General features: G+C 40.6%; 3 protein-coding genes across 6 annotated transcripts; 2 read left to right on the forward strand and 1 right to left on the reverse strand.

Moving 5' to 3' along the window:
• Positions 1-182: 182 nt before the first annotated feature.
• hexd (hexosaminidase d) lies at positions 183-6792 on the forward strand. Its single transcript, XM_084741288.1, has 12 exons — positions 183-326; positions 423-525; positions 898-1013; positions 1252-1339; positions 2350-2514; positions 2765-2948; positions 3191-3262; positions 3372-3570; positions 4755-4916; positions 5020-5127; positions 6159-6248; positions 6352-6792. The coding sequence occupies exons 2-12, from the start codon at positions 439-441 to the stop codon at positions 6521-6523; spliced, it is 1443 nt and encodes a 480-aa protein (XP_084597414.1). The 5' UTR covers positions 183-326; positions 423-438; the 3' UTR covers positions 6524-6792.
• cybc1 (cytochrome b-245 chaperone 1) lies at positions 6703-10606 on the reverse strand. The gene is made up of 6 exons (XM_084741292.1): positions 10275-10606; positions 9366-9453; positions 8701-8742; positions 8419-8589; positions 8180-8324; positions 6703-7918 (listed from the first exon to the last, which is right to left on the reverse strand). Exons 2-6 carry the CDS (start codon positions 9451-9453, stop codon positions 7756-7758), a joined length of 609 nt encoding a protein of 202 aa, XP_084597418.1. The 5' UTR covers positions 10275-10606; the 3' UTR covers positions 6703-7755.
• Positions 10607-10973: 367 nt separating this feature from the next.
• On the forward strand, positions 10974-19689 carry narf (nuclear prelamin A recognition factor). Of its 4 annotated transcripts, none has more exons than XM_084741295.1 (12): positions 10974-11311; positions 11875-11964; positions 12068-12133; positions 13562-13690; positions 13792-13924; positions 14259-14393; positions 15469-15587; positions 16387-16519; positions 17100-17172; positions 17855-17992; positions 18250-18407; positions 18567-19689. In XM_084741295.1, the coding sequence occupies exons 2-12, from the start codon at positions 11908-11910 to the stop codon at positions 18812-18814; spliced, it is 1389 nt and encodes a 462-aa protein (XP_084597421.1). In that variant the 5' UTR covers positions 10974-11311; positions 11875-11907; the 3' UTR covers positions 18815-19689. The 4 variants fall into 4 exon arrangements, with proteins under 4 accessions (XP_084597421.1, XP_084597419.1, XP_084597422.1 ...); XM_084741293.1 differs by having other exon boundaries at positions 10975-11311; positions 11892-11964; XM_084741296.1 differs by having other exon boundaries at positions 10978-11311; positions 11892-11964; positions 16390-16519.
• The last annotated feature ends 1827 nt before the right edge of the window (positions 19690-21516 follow it).

The following is a 21516-nucleotide window of genomic DNA, read 5'->3' on the forward strand; positions in this document are numbered from 1 at the left end:
CCGAGAAGAGAAAGCTGCGGTTTCATTGGACCACGTCCGGGTCAAGCCCGACTAGGACACTCAGCTGCGAAAACATACAATGTGGGCTTCACTAATGCTGTTTCCCAATCCTGTATTTTGTGCTCTGGTGTAGCTTCACAAACGTTTATCTCTATCATCCCGGCGCGTGCGTTCTTCTATCCATTGCTCTGCCCGCCCAGACTGAACTAATCAATTACCTACACTACTTCAGAAAAAAAAAAAAAAGAAGTGATCTGCGTCACAATAACAACATCCTCTTCGCAGCGTCACTCCCATCGTCGGTTCGTGCTCGGTGTGCACTGTCAGGTGAGTTATACAAATGATCTAATGTTCATTCACAAACATAAACACACATCTGTGACTTCTGTTCTCAATGCGCAGCTCTTTAATTAATTCCTGTGGTCTGATCCAGGCAGAATGACTTGTCCACCTTGGCCTAAAGGAAAGAAGCTGGTTCACCTGGATTTGAAAGGTGCTCCACCAAGAGTAGACTACCTTCACAGGGTAAGAGGAGCAAGCTTCCTCTGTGATCTGCTGCAGGACATATTTAACTCTTATCTCACTGTTTAATGGTATAATCAGTAGGATATGTCCAAACTGTTGAGAAACGCACCAGGAAGATAGTTGATTGTTGAGTCTCGTTGTCAAATACTGATGTTTTTGGTTGCTGAAGTGTCTCGAACACAGCAAAATAATGAGAAAATAAGGCAGAGGGCAGGGTCACTGCAGATACAGCCACCATGACACCACACACTTCTAGTGGGTCACAAGTGATGATTAAAAGGGATTATATACATTGATTTTTAGACAATTGTTGCATACTATGCCTTTAAATATCATGTTTACTTCCCACTGATGTGTGCCTCATATCCGCAGCTGATCGAGCTGTTCTCTCAGCTGGGCGTGGATGGCCTGCTGGTGGAGTACGAGGATATGTTTCCCTATGAGGGGGAGCTGAAGCTGCTGCAGGCCACAACACAGCCTGCTTACAGGTGCAGTTTGGGACTTAACACCTGACATTATCATTATTCCGTTCCTGATTTATGAGCAGGGTTCGATGTCTGTTGTTGTTGTTTTTTAGTTGCCTTATCATGCTGTAAGGTCCTGTCTGTCATAAAATTATATTTCTTCCTGTGTGGGATAGAGATAAAAAGCTAATGTTCAAGTACGTTGTGCCATAAAATGCTTTGGTTCAGTAAGTTATGTGTTTATTGCATGCTGTGTTTGCAGCCGGGAGGAGGTGCTATCCATGCAGGAACTTGCCAGATGTAAGGGCATGGAGGTCATCCCACTCGTGCAGACGTTTGGTCACATGGAGGTGAGGTGAATGTCCTGCTCTCCTGCACAACATTTACATGGTGTTTAGTATTGGTGTTTATATTTTCACTCCTGTTTACACCTGGTTTTAACATGCGTCTTGGGTGATCCGAAGTGGACAGCTCACACCTGGCATTACAATGAATCTCCACACGTGTCTCAGGTGTCTCACTTGTGATTGGATCTCATTCCCTGTTCTATGTGCAAATAAACATGTAGTTATATCTGCTGGGTTTGGGACAAAGAGACACATGTTTTTTTCAAAAAAAGAACATACAAGAAAGAAATAAAAGCCCTGAAATGGCTGTATTTTTTAAGGGAAACTTAAGAATGCAAAATTCCCATAAAGAACTCGCTTTATCTTTAACAGAAGAGCAATAGAAAGCATCCTAACCCTGCTGCCATCTGGCAAGAGGAACAGAAGTATCCACTGTCGTATCGATAGACTACAGCACAGCTTCTTCCATCAGGCTGTGAGACTGTTCAGTTCATCCTCAGCACACCTTCATTTAAATTTTTTATGAGTAGGAAAGAGAAACCTACATATACAGCATTTCATGCCTGGACTTAATCCATGGGTGACAAAGAATTTATTTATTTTTTAAATTTGACACGTTTAAAGAAATGTTGTCCTCTTTGGACTCCTCTTCTCCTGCAATGCCGTGCTGACAGTGTTTTTACATGGAAAGAAATAACTAAATGTATTGCATTTAATGCTGAAGTTACAAGAAGAAGCCACAAATGATGAAGAATTTGGCAAAGTTTATGCAAATGATGATGTTAGTTGAGTAGGCGGTCTTTCACTGTGGCCCAGTACACAGGGGGCACACATTTCCGAAAGAATGGTCCCACATGCGGCCAAGACCACTGTCAAATGTGGCCTGATAAATCTCACCTCAGTGAGTCTTGGGTGCATTTACGATTGTGATCTGATCAGCCAGAACGCATGTTAATCCCTGATGTAAACAGTCTCAGTCTCAATGACCTGACGCCGCCCCTTCTCTATCATAGTTTGTGTTGAAGCATCGGCCCATGTGGAGCCTCAGGGAGGTGCCGTATTGCGTGGGTACCCTGAACCCCCACAAAGAGGAGGGGGTGAAGCTGGTGATGGAGATGCTGAGGCAGGTGGTGAAGCTGCATCCGGGCCTGAAGACGCTGCACATTGGAGCTGATGAGGTAAGAACCAGTCTTTTATTAAGGGCGACAGCTGTTTATCTTGTTTATTTTGGCCAAGCAACCAAAATTGGTGATTGCTGGAACAGAAAGATGAATTCGAATTCAAAAGTTCCTATTAGTCACTTAGACACAAAACCATGAAAAAATAGGATCCAGGTTGAAAAATACATAAGTTTCCCTTTAATAATTAAATCATTATGGTAGAAAGTATAATCAGTTCTCTTGTGTCTTGTGTCTCCATTGTCTCAAGGTGTACATCCTTGGTGAGGGGGAGGAGTCCAAACAGTGGCTGGCCTCGCCTGGACATACAGTGGAGCAGCTTTTCCTTAGTCATGTGACCAAACTCGCCAAAGCCATCAAGGTGGAGTGGCCTCACATGAACATTATAATGTGGGATGATATGATGAGAGGCATGAGCGAGGACGTACTGAAAGGTGAGGAGACAGAGTTGGCTCCCATTAAACCAGGGGATCACTGATATTTAACATACATAGGAGTTATTCCAAAAACATTTTTGTAGTTTGAAGCTTTCAGAATTGTTTTAAAACTATCACTGGGGAGATGTAAAGGTGTCAGGAAACAGTGGCTAACAAAGACAGTTCCTTGGATTAATTTGTACTCACAAATCTGTCTCTTGATTTGACCATTTTGAGTCATTCTTTCTTCTTTTTGACAGCTAGTGGTCTAGTGGGACTCGTCCAGCCCATGTTGTGGGACTACACCCCTAATCTGGATGTGGACAAAACTGGTAGGAAGTGTGTTTTGTGGAAATTAGTATTCAAACACTGGACTCTTCTACATTGTCACAGAGTGTGCAACATGCAAAATGATGTATATTCTTGTACTGTGTTGTCCAGTGTCTCTGCTGGAGAAGTACTGCAGTGCTGGTATGTCAGACCTGTGGGTGGCCAGCTCCTTTAAAGGCTCCACCAGTGTTTACACCTGTGTGCCCACGACACAGAGACATGTGGACAACCATCTGCAGTGGCTGAAGGTGGCTGCTTCTTTATCTGCTGGTGTAAATCTGCAGGGCATCGCCCTCACAGGCTGGCAAAGGTAAGTGTTAGAGAAAGTTCTCTTTGCTGCTTTGTTGGTGCTAGTTTGGAGGTGGTGGAAGGTAGGTGATTGGATGATCACCAGTTTGAATCCAGGACTGTTAATGTAGTTGGCAGAAATGAGTGTGTAATACTTTATGTTGAGCATAAAGCACGGTGCTAAATTGGATGAAGTGGCAGATTATTTTCATACATTTCTGCACTTCACAGTGTGTGCCAGTTTGGAGCAGGCTGATTGCTTGATTCCTGGTATTGCTGCTTGTAGTGTTGTCAGGGGTCGCAATCATTTGGTGTTTGGTGTAGTTTGGAATGCATGCCCGTTGCAAATGGGTCGATGGTTCGACCCCTGCTTGCAGTGTTCTCGAGATATGCAAAGACCAGTCATACGTTCATGCTTACAGACAGAGAAAGAGGGATTCCCTCATTTATAGTTTGATGATGCTGTTACAGTGTAGGCCAAATGGCATAAAATTCGTCATGGTCACTCAGACATCATGGCTATGCATGTCCACCAAATGTGGTTGCAATAGCACAAATCATTTAGGAGATAGGAGAAATTACAGTTTTTGTAATTTAAGCCCCCCAACAGCATTCAAGCAGATTTTGAGGGCTAGCTGTAGCAAAACTATGCAGAATATTAAAAATCCAAAAAAGTAACTCTCTTTTATTGTGGACCAGAGATGTTTTGTGCAAAATTTAGTGTTGATTGTTCAAAATTTGTAGCAGAATTTGTCCAGATTTGGAAGGAAGTTTGATCTAGATACAAATGACAATGGCTTATATGGATAGATTCATCTGGACCCACTGAATCCAGGAAAGAAAATGTTTCTGACACTTTAGTTTAAAAAGTTGTAGGCCGCAAAGTTCATTGTTACAGTACAATCATCTGGTGAAAATTTGACACTGTGCTCCCTTGAGATTCTTTCCTTTATACTTACATTATACTGCTGCTGCAGTCTCACCTGTAGGCCAAATGGCACCAACCTTGTCATGGTCACTCTTATCTACAGATGCTCATCGAATGTGGTTGCAGTAGCACAAAGTGTTCAGGAGATTTGACAGTTTTTGTAATATAAGCCCCCTACAACATCCAGGGCCAGCTATACAAAAACTGCAGAAACATCCAACATGCATATGTAATTAACGCAGCGTTTTTCACATGGTCCATTATTTTCCCTCTGTCAGGTACGACCACCTGTCGGTGCTGTGTGAGCTCATGCCTGTGGCTCTTCCATCACTGGCAGCCTGTCTCCAGACACTCAAACATGGTCAGTTCAGTGCTGAGGCCCAACACAAAGTAACTGAGGAACTAGGTATTGCCTCAGTGGAGGTCGAGGCCATGGGGAGGTGAGCTCCAACACTGTTTTATGAACTCCATTACACCGTCACAGTATAGTATTTACACTATGTATCCTCAGGTTAACAGGATTTTGTTCCATGTGGCCTTCAGGTTTTCTGAAGGAGACTCGCTGTTCCCAGGACGCAGGCTGGCTGAGTTAATTGTGGAGCTCAATTCACTGCTGAACTCAGAGGACATACGATCGTTTGATAATGACATGTGAGTTATGGACTGTGTCAGTGTCTCATCTACCTTAAAAGAGTAGTTTTGGCAGCTACACTTTCTTGCAGTGAGTCAGATGAGAAGATTGATACCACATGCATGTCTGTGCAGTAGTGGCCTGAATGTACTCCCAAAAGGAATCGTATACGGACAACTGTGGACACCACGGATGCGTAGTAGTTCTGTTACTTTCTGGAGACAGTATTCTGTAGTTTGTTGTAGCGTAGTGGCAGATGTGGCAGGAAAGTACGCAGATGTGTACGTGCTCCTAAGGTGCAGCAGCCCAATCCATGATGCTATGGAGCAGGTCTCTCTGTGTTGCCACAACAGTCTCTGGTTTCCCGTTGCTTGGCCAACTTGTGTCTCATTTTGTCGGTTTCATTTTCCTGGCTGGCCATTATCCAGGAGCAGCCTTGAGTCCCGGCTGCAGCATGGCTCTTAGCTGCTCACCTCCCTTCGTCCAGGGGTGGTCACCCACAGCAGTGCATCCAGCTGATCTGACTGCATGTGCATGAGACGCCGACTGCATTTACTGATTATCCACTGCTCTTTAATCCAAACCCCACATCTTCATTTTCCAATGCCTTCAGGTATATTTCTTACAAGGTGGTTTGGCTTGTTTTGGCAATAAAGCAGGAAAAAATAAGAGAAAATAAGAGATTCAAAGGAGCAAATAGCAAAGTTTGAAGGAGCTATCAATCACTGCATCTTACATGTACAGCTGTTTCTATAGCAACTTTTTAAATCACAATGTTTCTTGGAGACTTCAAATGGAGACTTTTGGAAATCTTTGTGACCCCATTAGTTTTAAAACTAAAAGAAACAGTTGTGATTGCCCTGACTGGATCCAAGACAGGTGGAATTCTGACTGAATGGAAGGCTGTAGCTTCATATTCAGCGCACAGACATGAAAGTGGTGTCAACTTTCTCAACTTTTTCTTTAACTTTTGCAGAAGAAGACAAGATGTTTACTTCTGTACTTACTCACGTGTATAAAGCTGAATAATTGTGTACCTGCATTACTGTAGGTTTGTAAGAGGATGGTTCAGCCCTTACCACCGACAGAGGAAGATGGTAACCCCTCTCATCACCATGCAAATTCACAGCCAGGCATCAACGTGAGAATTGTGTTTTTTGACTCTCTGTACACTGCCTTACCTTTCTGAAAATTAAGAACTCTTCAGTCTTTAACAGAAGCCCTATCTGATCTCATCTGCTCAGATTTTTAGCTACATTGCAGCAGAAGGTGGAGGCCGTGAGAGAGGAGATGGTGCGTCTTTACCCAGATTCAACAGCCCAGGAGTGGATAGAGGAACACGTCAGCCCTGTAGCAGCCCCTTTACAGAGGATAACAGAGGATATCAGGGCCTGTGTGAAGGAGATGGTGCCGTAGCTCAGAATCAAGCTGCTTTTTTGAATAATTTTTAATCCTGGTGTCTTAATTTTTTGCACTGAAATAAAGAGGAGGAATGATTTAATGTATAATTTTGCACTTATGCAAGAGTAAACTAGTATCTGTACAGTAAATTGCAACAATTATAGCAAAAAAAGGAAATAATATTCAAGGAGGACTTTTGGTTTACATATAAAACAACTTTATATAATTCCTGCAAATGTATCAAAAAGTAAACAATGACAATAAAAATCAACAAACAAAAAAAATGTTTTGTTTTCTATCAAGCAGAATAGAACACAGTGACATTCACCCTGATTCCATACACAGAAAAAAGAAACAGTTTGATCCAAGCACCAAAACGTTTGCCTGAGATTCAGTCTTTGGTTCACCAAAAGTACAGAAATGTTACAGAACAGCAACAGGCCAAAGGATTTCACACACAATTAACTCTTGATTGAGCCATGAAAATCCTTCATGCTTAATTACAGTTTGCACATGCATCCATCTGGGTTGTGATTGGGTATGAATAAGCATGCAAGAGGTGATTATCAACTGGGTGGTTCAGAAAAGTACTTGTGGGAAAAGGACTTTCCATTGACTTTCACATAAACACTTATTAAAGTTCAGTAGGAAGGCACAGTAAATCTGTCATCTGGAGTATATTCTCAAACAGTAATTAGGCCAAAAAGGGTAAGGCATAATACTCATTTACAAGGAGCAACATTTACAGTACAATCAAAGAAAAAGTTTTCTTCCATATTTGCTTGAACAGTTTTAGAAAACTTTGACTATGAAACATTTGCATGTAAAAAACTTTGATTTTCCCATCTCAATGGAAGCCCGTTTCCACCGACGTGAATTAAAAAAAAGATCCTGTAAGAAATTATTTGAAACTTTCTCAAAATAATGACCTAATATTGCAAAATTACTTAGTTACTAAATCATTATTTTGAAAGTTTCTCATTATTTTGTGATTCTATGCCATTACTTTTTTAAATAACTCATTATTTTAAGAAACATAGAAAGACTAAGTCATTATTTAGATTATGTTTTTCATATATTATGATGCTAAGTCATTATTTTGGAAGGAGACACTGAAAGAGAACAAATCCTCAGTGTGACATGCACATGCTAAGTAAAACTGCACTGAACTGTAATGCCTCAATAATGCCACGATGCCCACAAATTCAATCCGTCCAAAGTCACAGGAAGGTTGCCAGTCACAGAGATCAGCGTTCGTCTTCTTCAACATCTGAACCACTGCTGTTGTCCAAAGAATCTTCCTCCTCCTCCTCCTCTCCGTACTCTGCCTCTTCCTCCTGCTGCCTGCGTTGCTGCAGCTCCTCCAGCCCCAAGAAGCGCTTCAGCAATTCAGCCACTGCCTCCACATCACTGAACAGAAGGAGGACAGGGATATACCGTGTTATCTTGTGTTAGTTCTACCAAGCATGTTTGTTTAGCTTTCTTCTTCCAACTATTGTTTTGTGTAAAGGTAGAATCAGTAGGATTTGTCCAAGCTGTTCCTAAACACATCAGGACATCAAATACCAGTGTTTTGGTTCAGTAAAACATGCCGTGTGCAGCGGAACAAGGACATACAGGGAACTTAACTATAACTTTAACTTGCTGGAACTGTCAGCAGCAGATACCAACCTGCGTCCCCCAAGTGTGGCACTCTGTGTCAGGGGGTAGGAAAAGCCTGCAGCCAGTCGCAGCATCAGCAGATAGCCCTTCCCCAAATAGCGAACCCTCTCTTCCTGGACGCACACATCACACAGCTGCGTCAGATCCAACACAACTGAGAGACAGAAATGAATAACATTTAAGATCTGATGTTCTCAAAGAACTGGTGAAGACGACTGTACTGAGAAAAAAACACTGGTGTCACTGACCTTTCTCATGGCCCTTCCTCCATAACGTCAGGACATAAGCGTACAAGCTAAAGCTCTTGAGCTCAATCAGGTTCTTGGTTTTGTCAAACACGGCCTCCTCCCACTCCTCCATGTTCTGCATAGCTACAAACAGGCAGCCAGTCACGTAGAAAAGCTTCCACAAGATGCTGTCTATATGATCCACACAAAAAGTAAACGGATGAGTTGCGGTATTGACCGAATGTGAAATTCAATCAAAAGTTTCAAATTGATTAACAGATTATCTAAATTCAGTTTGTGCACCTGAGCTGTAGTATGCAGCTGCCAACCCAACAGATGCTATACCTGCAATTAAAATGAGATGTTGATTATTTTGGAGGCAAAACAGGAAGAGAACAGATGAGATGTTTTAATTACAGAGTGTGAAAGTATTGAGGGAATAGCAGATGGCTTAGCTTGGGATATTTATTTCATATTTGAAGAGCCTGACTAGATTAATGTTGAGAAAACCCAGAATTTCAAGGCAACTGCCTTCTCTAGATTTAGTTTTTTGTTTTTTTAAATAAAACTACATTTTCAAATAAACTAAACAAAATTTTGCCAACCTTTAATGACTTTTAGAAACCCCAAAAAACTGCATTTCAAAAAAAAAATGTTCACAGTGAACTGAGAACCTAATTTGTCATTATTTGGGTGTTTGAAAATTAAAGGGGGTCTATGACTCAACGGTTCAAGTTTATCAAAAGAAGAAAAGTATATTATCTGAAAAAAACATGTTTTCTTAACTCTCCCTTTTTTTACGTGTATTGGGGAGTAATTAATCATTTAAAATGTTTTCAAATAAATAAAAATAGTCTTTTTTTATGCATACAAAATCCAAAATTACCGGGCCAATATCCAGCTGACCAATATATTTGTCTAATTTGAATGTACAGATTGTATGAACATCTGTGAACGAACACACTTACCAACAAGAAGAGACCAGGATCGAATGCCCGGGGATCTCTTCAGGTGGAGCAGGTTGAAGCTGTGCTCCTCTACTCTCATGTATCCCATCTGAACAGAGGCAACAATATGAATCTAGTTCTTAATACCTACTAAAACCATTGGGCAATCACTAATTTTATAATTGATTTTAGACCATATTTCACCATTCTAAATGAGACATGTCACAATGTCTCCCATATAAAAGGCCTATTGAAACTCTGCTCAGGAACATGCAGTCTAAAAGCATAATACATTATTTCCTATAATGTCATAACCAGTGAGTCTTGAAGAGACACTTAAAAGACAGAGCCTTGCTGATCGAAACAATTTCAGTTTTGAGCTTGTATGTTGCACGATTGCATGTTAATCAAATTGCAACAGCAATCATGGGCCCAGACATAAAAAGTGAATACAAGTCACAGAAACTGGCAGTGACAATTTGCTCCCTAACAGTTTAATGCAGCCATGGTCTGCCCCGAGACAACATCCCAGTTACTCTGGAAAATCCAGATACATCGCTGACAGAGAGTAGCCAGACAAAACAACTTGGTTTTTAAACATTATTCAGTCTTTTAAGCAGCACAAATGAAAGTCCATTCACCTCCACTGTATTAGGGTGGGGGCAGAAGTCTCAGAGGTGGATATCTCAACCCCTCAGCAAATAAAACAAGGACTATCTGCATGGTTTCATTCAGATTAGGTAAGAGAGAAAAATGTACAGATTTGGGGGGGGTTAAATAATTATTAATTTAATTTGGTTTTCAATCCCGAAAAGACAAGAAAGATGCTCGTGCTGATGATATGAGTTATTGGATGTGATGGATAAGAACTGCCCACTCATCACTCTCACCACCAGAACTGCATAAAATATGAGATTTTGTATAGCTTACCTTAAACTTTGCTTTCTTTCTCTAAATCGCCTGTAAAATTTAGCAAAAGAGCATTTGTACAAGGAAACACATGCACTGAATTATAAGGAAGTTCTTTTCATGTTATTGCAGCAACAACAACTGCCCTGAATGGGTGACACTTCCTTCCTGGATCCGCCTGACCTGATTGGACGGGTTCACATTCGCGCCGCCTTCAAAATAAAAGCTTGAGATGTGCAAATGCAAGAGAAAAGATGTGTTGTGTTGCTGTTTACTACGCAAACCGTTCTATTTTATACAACACAGTGGCATCCTTTTTGTATTTAACTAGGCTTAACTTTTCACTTATTTTTAAAAGAGCCGCTTTTCCAACTTATTTTGTCACACAAAATCAAAACCTGGCTATCTACTCGATCGTGCCTAGAAGGGATCCCCAGACACTCAAAAGATCTCGCGAGAGTAAATTTATAACAAACATGGTCTTTCTCTCAATCTTTCGCTCACATTAGTATTTGTTGTTAATCTCGCGAGATTTTCACAAATCTAGAGTTCCTATCTCGACACAACCCTTAGGAAAGCTTGCTGTATCTGATAAAGCTGACACTTCCATACTTTTTAACCTTTGACACATTTTGTTTATTTTGTGCCACGAAAAAGTAAATGAGGCATCTTTTTTATACTCCCACCTGGCACTTTAACTTAAGTCAAAGCTTCCGTTCCGGAGCAGACCACTCTGCGCATGCGTCCTGCACTGTGTGGAGTCGCCGGGGTACACAATGGAGTCCGACGTCCATAGACATGACTGGCTTGAAAACTAGAAGCCCCGACGCCTTCAGAAGCACTAGTTTGAATGTTGTGACATATCCGCCGTGGTTTAAGCCAGCCGTGACCCACAGACGCCTTGACTTGAAGCCGAAAGCGTCCTGTGTACCGTTAGCTAACTGCTGAGTTCACCTGCTGTGCTGTATATCAGTGCTGCTGTCTTCTGGATGACTGTCCTCTGCAGTTTTTTTTTTCATGCCACTGTTGTGAAAGAGAAGTGAAATAGAAACCGTCCGGTGAGTTACCTTTTAAAGGCGACTTTGTAATATTAACACGGGGCCTGTCTCATTGTTAAACCAGCACACACATTGACTAAATTACTCCCGTCATCAGAAAAAAAGGCCTGTATCGCTGTATTTTGTTTTTAAATCGCGTAGTTAGCCTAAATAAAATTCTACGTAGCTAATTCACTTAACACATTGTGTCATAAATTACAGATTATTATATGTGGGTTTTTACAGGCTGATACTCATGCGAACATAATGTGATGTAATGATGGCCTTTGTGGTTGTGTTTGTTGGCGCTGTGTATATAATTAATGTTATCCATTACAATTTTAATGACAGGATACCAGTTTGTGTTCATTGCCACTTTCCCACCATTATAAAGCTGTTGTGTTGATGATAAGCAGGCTGCTTGTGATAGGACAGAGGGGACAGTCAGAGGAGGGTGGAGCTGACATAACAGCAGCAGGCAGCAGGCAGCACAGTCATCCTGCCAGGGCTTCACAGGCAGCATGCTGTGAGGATATGAGCAGCAGTGGGAAGCATATGATGCTCTTATCTGTATATATTTATAGCAACATTCAATTTACAGATCACAGCCAAGGAAAATGTCAGAGGTCAACATAGCAAAGCGCAAGGAAAAGTGTGAGAACTGCACCAAACAGGTGAGTTTTTGGTCTTACAGATCAATCAACTCTCTCATACATGCAAAATTTGAAAAAGTTTGTCTCACTGTCAATCATAAACCTAATAATTCATATGTCACAGTGCAACAAGAGACAGAGTGATGATGGCGCCAACTCACACCAGCTGAGAGATGAAGTCAATGGACAGGTAATGTCTGTTTACTCACTAGTTTAATTTAATATCATTTGATCTGGCAAAGTCAGTCATCATAAAATCGCGTGTTAAAGGTGGAGTAAGCAATTCCAGCAGAGGTGAAGCATGTGCAGAAAGCACATATGCGAAAAAAAAAAAAAAAAAAAAACGTCTGAAAGTGTTATGTGCACTCACAAAGCTGGCCAACCAGGAGGTTTTTATTTGTCTGCTGCACTAGAAAGGCTCTTAAGGGTAAGTGCATAGCCTAGTTAGTACATTTGTGCACAGTAATGATCAGGGGAAAGCATTTATGATGGTTCGTCAAGGCGATCCTATCTAGGGCTGGGTATTGTTTCTCAAATTACAGTACCTGTATGAATACCAGTACCCTTTAAATAATCCTGATACCAATGGATTACTTCTTTCGATACCCATTATGTGAATGGAAGCATTGCTGAAGTAATCTCTCCAGATTTTATGCATTTATTTTTTTATCAGATGTCACAGGCATGTGGTATAGTAATACTATACACGTTTTACAATGCATCTCAGCAGGCTGAACTGCTAACTCTGTCAAATACACCCTGCTGAACTTCACCACACCACAGGTAGTATGGGCTGTAGTTGATGCAGTAGTCAAATGTCACATTAAATCCAAGAATGCTTACAGCCAGCAAAACCATACAAATTAATTGTTTTTAAGATCTGGGTACAAAAAGGATTAGTTGGAGGTTTTGTTTTACTGGAGAAATTTTGACTTACTACATAGCACTGAGTTATTTCATTCAATACTTTAAAAGTATTCAGTCCCGATACCCAGCCCTAATCCTATCCAAGTATTGTAGTGACATCAGGTAAGCACCAAATGGCGGTCATATTTTAGCAGCAGCGCGCCACCACTTCTATTGCGTGTAGGAGGAAACACTGGATTCTGGAGAAACATAGTTGATTGTTGAGTCTCATTCCCAGGTCAATCTGAGCCACCAACCCAAAACGTTGGGATTTTACAACTTGGGAATGTGGGAATGAAAATGATGCCATCAAGTTGCATTACGGGAAGTATACAAGGGCTGCGACTTGTGATTATTTATAGTATTGATCAGTCTTTTGATCATTTTCTCAATTAATCAATTAGGTATTCAGTCCACAAAATGTCTGAAAAAGTCCTAAGGTGACGTCCTCAAATTTCTTGTTTTGTCCACATACCAAAGATATTCAGTTTGCTGTCATAGAGGAGTGAAGAATATAGAAAATATTCTCTTTTTTCCTGAAAGAATGACTCAGAAAAGGTATTAAATCATTGGAGCTCTTAAAGGACATGATCCAGTGACTAAAAGTCAGGATGTCTCAACATCTGCTGCTTCGATTTTGACAACTGTTATTAAAATCTGTCTCCTGTGAGTAGTGGAAATCTGCTTAACACACTCCTCTTTTTCCCCTCAGGTGCATGAAGGATCCCAGTTGCTGCTGAGCGCCTGTCTGTCCTGTGATGGCTGTCTGTCAGAGGAGGAGAACCTGAAGATCTCTCAGCAGAGCCTGGAGGAAGTGCAGCGGGTTCTGGCTCTTAATAAGGTAACCACGCTGCCTCTGAAACCTGAGAAAGTCAGGGAACTTTCTTGTTTCACACTGAGCTATACCTTACATTGTCCACATTGTTCCTCTGTCCCTGTCAGAAGTGTGACATATCGAAGCACAAGGTGCTGGTGGCGTCTGTGTGTCCACAGTCTCTGCCTTTCTTTGCTGTCAAGTTTGGTGTGGACATCACAGAGGCTGCCTCCAAGCTCTGTGGCCTCCTCAAGAGCTTAGGTGAGGAAGTCATACAACAACGTCTTGTAAAATCTTTACGGTATTAAAGTGCTCTTTTATGTCGTAATTTGATGTCTTGTTTTATTTTGTTTCCCCTGTAAAGTGAGAGATTTATTTGTCTGTATGTGTCCACTTTAATAAAGAAGATGTAATTGCCACTTTGCATTAACAAAAGTAGTAAAAAGTCAGACATTTAGCTTCCTGAACCTAAGACATTTCTTTATTACTGGTGTGTAGAAACTTCCACCTAGTCATCGGTATCTATCATGAACGCTCGACATTCTCCCGCACCTCCTCTGTCTCTGTTCTCACGTCTCTGGCCTCTGTCCTTCAGGAGTGCAGTATGTGTTCGACACCACTCTGGCGGCAGGCTTCAGCATCTTAGAGAGTCAGAAGGAGTTTATTCAGAGGTATCGCAAGAGGCACCACGACTCCCACGCCTTGCCCATGTTCACCTCCTCCTGCCCAGGTAAAGCCGCCTTCCTTCTCCTACCATGTTCTCCTCTCCTTCTTCACTTTATTCTTCTCCTGTCAGACCGATTTGCTCAATTTTCATCATTCATTTTTGCATCGTTCTGCTGCTCCTCCTCAGGCCTTGACTGTATACGTAGTTCATTTGCATGTCGGGTGCTCTATATGGGGAGATGGAGCTCGTTTTAGAACTAGAGATAGCAGTGGTGTGCTGGTAGGGAAAGATAGAAAGCTTGCCACTCCCTTCATCAGAGATAGGAACAGCAATTGCTGGAGAAGTACGATCTGCCAAAATGTTTTAATAATAAATCATTTTTCAAGGAAATGATTAATCATTTAGTCTTAACAGTATCAGAAAACTGTTCATCACATTATTTTTTAGAGCCAACAATGACGTATTAAAATGTTTTATTTTGCCAATATTACATTTTTAATGATAGAAACAGAAAAAATCTTCACAATTGAGAAGCTGGAAGCTGTTTTTGAGTAACAAATGATTTGACAGTTAATTCATTTTCTACATTGATATGATATGATACAATATGATACAATAGGTTATACTTTATTGTCCCCCATAGAGAAAATTGGACTGAGATAGTGCACATGTATAAATGATTTTATAGTAATACTATGAAAAACAAAACAAACACATACATGAAAACACAAATTAGCAATCACAATCCTAAAATCAAGCTACATGATATAAAGCTTAATTGATGTGGGCACAAAAACTTTGTTACTAGTGTTTCTGTAGATTGACTAATCAATTAATTGACCAATCGATTCAGCTCTAAATGATCACTTGTTGACGGTGATTTTCAGCCCGACTGTGGAAACCAGACTGTTCCTCTATTCGTAATATTAGCCAATCAGGAGGGAATAAAATATCTGTCATGGCTTTGGTTTTAATTTTACACCAGGAACAGCTCTATGAGCATTTAAAAATGTATTGTGCTATACTGTAAGCTTTATACTACATTATTTTTGACTTTCATCTCTTGGTATGTTTTTATACCGTAAATAAAAAAATTTAATTCTGGCGTGCAGAGGTTTATTTGTGTGTGTATTTACAGGCTGGATCCGATATGCGGAGCGTGTCCTGGGCAGTTTGGTCACCCCTCACATCTGCACAGCCAGGTCTCCTCAGCAGATCATGGGCTGTCTGGTCAAAGACTACTTCTCTAAGCAGCAGGTGAGCGTTTACTGTCCGAACAGTCGAGTTTGTTGGTGGTACCGCTGCATATTATTGACAGCGCTAACATTTGTTGGTACAGTGGCAGAATCTGTGAAAGGTGGAGGTAACAGATTAAGAAGGTGGAGTGAATTTTTAAAAAATAATGAGTTGTGTAAGTGGTCTGTGTCTGTGTACTGTTCTGAGACCCCCATATTGTCAGTATACGTAGGAAAGCCATCCATCCTTTGAATGTTCCAGGCTTCTAGTTTGTAGTTGTAAAGTTTCATGAGTCTGTGATTAGCACTGTAGGTCATTATATGCAGTGAGGTCAAGTTAAAAAAAATGGTCTCACTACAATGAAATGGCTACTATAGGCAGTAATATCTTTACACAGTGAAAACAGCTGAGTTCTCTGAATCCACAAGAGTCTCAACTTTCCTGTAGGACCCAATTTATGATATTCTAATATTATTTATGGGCTGCAGTATGCAGAAATATTCAGGCACAGGCATAAATACCATATTTGTATTGCGCGTTTTGTGGGCCAAACCTCATGGGATTAACATAAAGTGGGCATGTCTGTAAAGGGGAGACCCTTGGGTGCCGATAGAACCCATTCAACTCATCAAATCCTGAGTACGGTCAGTGGATTATTCATGTCACACCACACCCAGTGCAGCTGTATGAATGTGTAACTGTGATCTGGTATAACATATGTTCTGTTATTCAGCTCAAAAACCAAAATAAAAGGCTCTGCACAAGACAGAATCTGCCTTCTTATGTTTTTTTGTTTTTTTTACTCTGCCACATCTCCCAGCAGAAGTTGAGTCCAGAGAAAGTTTACCACGTGTTGGTAGCTCCCTGCTTTGATAAGAAGCTGGAGGCCGTCAGAGAGGAGTTTTACAACAGCCTGCTAGAGACCAGAGACGTGGACTGTGTCCTCACCTCAGGTTTGCTCCTCTGTATTTAATGCACATAGTATTTGCAAATGTGTATTAGAGGTTGTTGTGACCCTCAGGTCTATATTATGTTAATACAGATTTTATATTATAGCTGCGGTTTGGTGTCGCTGACACTCCAGTAGTGAATATACAGCAATAACATAGTGATTATATTTCTTTTTAAGCAAGTCTTAGCATCAAATATGTTTTGCATTATACATTTTTAAATGACCAGTCATCACAGCCTTTACAGTATCTTTTCCTCACATAGTAACACAAACATTACACATACAGGCTCTCACTAGATGCATACATTATTCACAGGACTCACATCCCTTTTATTCTGTCCTGCTGAGACCCATCTGTTTGTGTCAAGATGCTTTTGAGATAGGCAGCAGCTCACAGCTGGTATCACAGTGCACCTCAAAGTGAGCGTTTGCGATCAGGGTTTGCCTCGTCCGCATGTGTGATTTCACCTGTGGGGAAGCTATCTGCTGCAAAACAAAGAAACAAAGACAAATATGTTTTTATTTCAGTACCTCCTGTCACAGTCTTAGTAGTAACAGTGATGTTGTTGTTGTTGTTTCAGGGGAGATCTATTACCTGATGGAGCAGAGGAAGGTTTCAGTGGAGGAGCTGGACTCAGTTCCACTGGACCATGTGTGAGTAGTTGTCATCCTGTCACTCATCTGTAGTGACGAAAAGATAATACATTTTCAAACTACATGGACTTATGAAGTATTCAAAGTAGTGCATTTAATAGAATTTAATGAATAATAATTAATTTTGTTGAAGAAAACTATGAAGAAATACATTTTTTTTTTTCCATGACTAAGATGAGACAGCACAGACGCCATTAAACAATTACTGTGACTGTATCAACATGAAATATTGAAATATGAATATGAAGTATTTTTTCAGTGCACCAGTTTCGTGTCCTGTGCTGTACACAGGTAGCTCACAACCTGTTTTTCATCAGATAATGACAGGATAAAATGTTGTGTAAATTATATTTGACTAAAATTACTTTTTTTTTTATGGCTAAACTGAAATGTTCAATGATGACTAAAAAAGAAATGTCAGCAGTAGTCATTGAGTAGTTTCAGTTTTCTTTGAGTGCTCAGACTTTTAGTCAAATAAAACCTGACTGAAAACAGGATGAGGTTAACTCAATATAATAAAACAAAAACATTTGACACAGGACTCAGACTAAATAAAAAAAAAATAGCTGACATAATTAACACTATCGGTCGGACTTGTTTAAAGATAATATCCAACTTGAAATGTAATATTTTCACTGAGGTGCTTTGGAAGTTGTTGTCAGAGTTGCATCTCTTGTTGCAGGCTGGGAGAGGCTGGAGACGTGGCGCTGGTGAGACACGAGGGCCGAGGTTCTGAAGGCTTCCTGGAACACATCTTCAAACACGCTGCCAAAGAACTCTTTGGTCTGGACGTCCATGAGATCACATACAAGAACCTCAGGTGAGACACACTTAAACCTTTACTTCAAAGTTCTGACTACCCTGTTGTATAATTCAACTATTTTAAGCCAGAGTTCTTATTCCTTAAGGCCTTTACACACTGGGAATGTGATGAAAAAGTGACACAAAAAAGTAAAATACTCACCTGCAAATATTTTGCATCAATATGCATCATATTGTCGTATCTTCTGATTTGGACATTGAGTACAATTTCTTTGTCTAAAAACTCTCCTCCTGTGCACTATATTGTGTTTTTAGGAACCGTGACTTTCAGGAAGTGACTCTGGAGCGGGACGGGGAAACTCTGCTGCAGTTTGCTGCCGTCTATGGCTTTAGGAACATCCAAACCCTGGTTCACCGGATGAGAAAGGGACGCGTGCCTTACCAGCTGGTGGAGGTGCTGTCCTGCCCAGGAGGTAACACTACTGCCAGTCCCAGAAGCATTACATTAGAAATTTCAAAGGAGGACACTGCAGCTTTCGCATTGTTGTCAGAGTAACGGGTTTTTGAAAGTACTGCCCACCTCTACTGCTGGTGTAAGCCCTTCTTGTGTCTCCTCCCATGTGTCCACGCAGGCTGCTTGAGCGGCCGTGGCCAGGCAGAGAGCGAGGCTGGAGGCCGGGTGGATAAAGCCCTGATCCAGCAGATGGAGGAGGCCTACAGCAGCCTGCCCGTCCGTCTCCCGGAGGTCAACCCCGTCCTACACACCCTCTATCAAGACTGGCTGCAGGGACAGGACTCCCCGCAGGCCAGCGCGCTCCTGCACACCCAGTACAGAGACCAGAGTCAGAGCCACACACAGCCGCCACACATGCAGTGGTGATGAAGAAGGTGAAGAAGAAGACATGATAGACGCTGCATTGGGGCTTGGACCATCTCATCGTTCATGCTGCGACCATGTAGGTCAAGCCAAGGATCATGCCGCACAATGGACAAGTGCAGCAGGTCTTTCGTTTAGCCACAAGGGGGTGATGTCTGTATTTAAAACTAGTCCTGTGCCAAGGCTGAGCCTGAGGACAAATGAAGGGTCCAGAGTCCAGAACAACACACAGTTACATTTAATGCACACTGAAGATTGAAGCAGTGATGTCATTCAGCTGTAGATAAGGGCTGACAAAAAAACATTAGGCACAAAGTCTCCTGATTTGTCAGCTGATGAAGTCTGTAGCAACTATTTATGTCAATTTGCAGAGCAATAAGCCACTGAGAAAACAACTGGAGCTAATGAACTGAACTCATGGATGCTGAATGTTCATCTAAGGAGTCCAAATGTAACCGTCCAATATGAAACCTGCTGTTTTAGTTTAAAGTTGTCTCCACTGTTCCACTAAAAGACAAGGCGATGTGTTTTCAAACACACTGACAACTATGCAACAGTGTGATCGTCTAATCTGAAGTCAGAGAAAATAAAGCTGCTGCTGTGTGATTCAAGAGGATAAAGGTCCTTTAATAACACGTAATAACCCGACAGTGAGTGTTTGCTTCTGTGTAACCACCAGCCCAGTGTTTGCTTTATCCGTCCCCGTGAAGACTGATCAGTCATTAATTTTTAATGGTACAAGACGATTTCCTCTCTTCATTTTCATCTCTTTGTTTCCATTCCACAAACTAGCAATTTTTAAGTTATGCGTTTGTTTTGTTCTTTGTTTTACAAGATCAAACATACACATTCAGCACTAAAATATTCTGACAAATCAAGTGTTGTTGAGTCTCTGGATGATTTCATGTTTCACTTAGTTAAAACGTGTCATGGTTTTTGAAATGTGAGTTGCTGCTTATCCACAAAACACACTAACAACAGCTTTTAATGGTAAAGGTAGAATCAGCAGGATTCTGCAAACACACTGGATAAACACTTGACTGTTTAGTCTCATTCCCAGGACTCCAAATACTGACGTTTTGGGTTGGCGAAGCGTCCTGAGCACAGCAAAATAATGAGAAAATAAGGAAATACAGACAGAGGGCAAAGTCTCTACAGATACAGGCACCACCACACACTTCTATGGTCATAAGTGATGACTGAAAGGAATTCTGTTTATATCAATCTATGCATAGTGTTTTTTTGGAAAATGTTGTTTATTATAAGGTCTAACATACGCGTCTTAAATTCAGGTCCATGGTTTACCAAATGTTTCTTCCAACACTGTGATCTCAACAAATTAAATTCCATTCAATTTAACTGACAACTAATTGTACAGTAAAAATAGGCATTAATAAATTTGTTTACAAACTAATTTAGATTTTTAAATTCAGTTCATTCATTCATTATTTAAATGATGACTCCATGGAAGAGGGCCCACTCCTTCTGTCTAGATATTAATGTCACATTCCAACACAATTCTTGTTATCAGGTGATTATTGATTTCTGCCATATTCTGCCAATAGATCCCTGAAAGTCTTACACTCTGGATTAGTATTTCATCTGAAAATTCTGTTCAGAATTACCCTTTTTACTTCCTAATACAACATCAAATAATAAATTACAGTGTAATTCCTGGATAAATACTACAAATAATATTTGTTTTTATTGTACGAGTAGTTAATAATTAATGAAATACTGTTTTTAAGTTTCTGTGACACTGTGATCCTCCATACAAGGCTTATTTATGCACAACACAAAATTAAAATCAAATTTAATCAGCAATAATAATCAGATAATCATCTTGCAAAGTTAGCTTCTCTAATGTCAGCACTTGCTGCTTTTCTCTTTTTATTTATGTCATTGGTAGTTGAATGCATTTTAGAATTATTGGTAAAGTGGGCATTCACAGACCAGACAGAGTTGTTACTAGTTGCTCTAATTTAAGAGAACAGACAGGATACATCAAAGGGTGAGGAAGAAAGCCGGCGAATGTGATGAAACATAACGTGAATAAAGCTTAAATACATTACCTCATCACTACACATAATTTCTGATTGAGTCACGTCAAATAGATTTTCATCAGCTATGGTGGTTGTCAAAATGAAAACAAACATGATCTTGTGCTACTTCACAGCATCATCAGACTACACATTTTGCAGGAGCAGATTTTACATGTTGTGTGTTTACAGAAATACACCACGGTTTTGAAAAATATCTTTGCTATGCTAAGTGTAATAATGTCTGTGTGATGAGCACAGAGATGGAGCCAGGTATTGATTAGCTTAGTGTAGCATAAAAACTGCTGGCCTGACTCTGACCACAGTTCAGAAAAGTACCTAACATCTCCAGTGCTTACAAACACGTTCTATCAGGTTTGTTTAGTCTGTTTACAAGAAGGCATGTCGAAACAACTTGTTGTTATTTTTGGCAGACAGAAGCAGGTTCTTGCGACTTCCTCCAGTCTTGTCACGTAGTCTTCAATTATCACCTTGAGACTGGCAGACAACCAGCACAGACTCTGTGAAACATTACTTTCATTCAACTTTTTTTTTTTCTTCTTGGGAATACATTGAGCGTGGCCCTCTTTGCAGTGATGCTGAGATGACTGATTACCGATTAGGCAACAGAGCAGAAATACAATAAAAACAAAGCAAGAAAAAATG

This window comes from Lutjanus erythropterus, chromosome 17 (assembly GCF_056507025.1).
Source record: "Lutjanus erythropterus isolate fLutEry1 chromosome 17, fLutEry1.hap2, whole genome shotgun sequence".
In the NCBI taxonomy this organism is placed as follows: Eukaryota; Metazoa; Chordata; class Actinopteri; order Lutjaniformes; family Lutjanidae; genus Lutjanus; species Lutjanus erythropterus.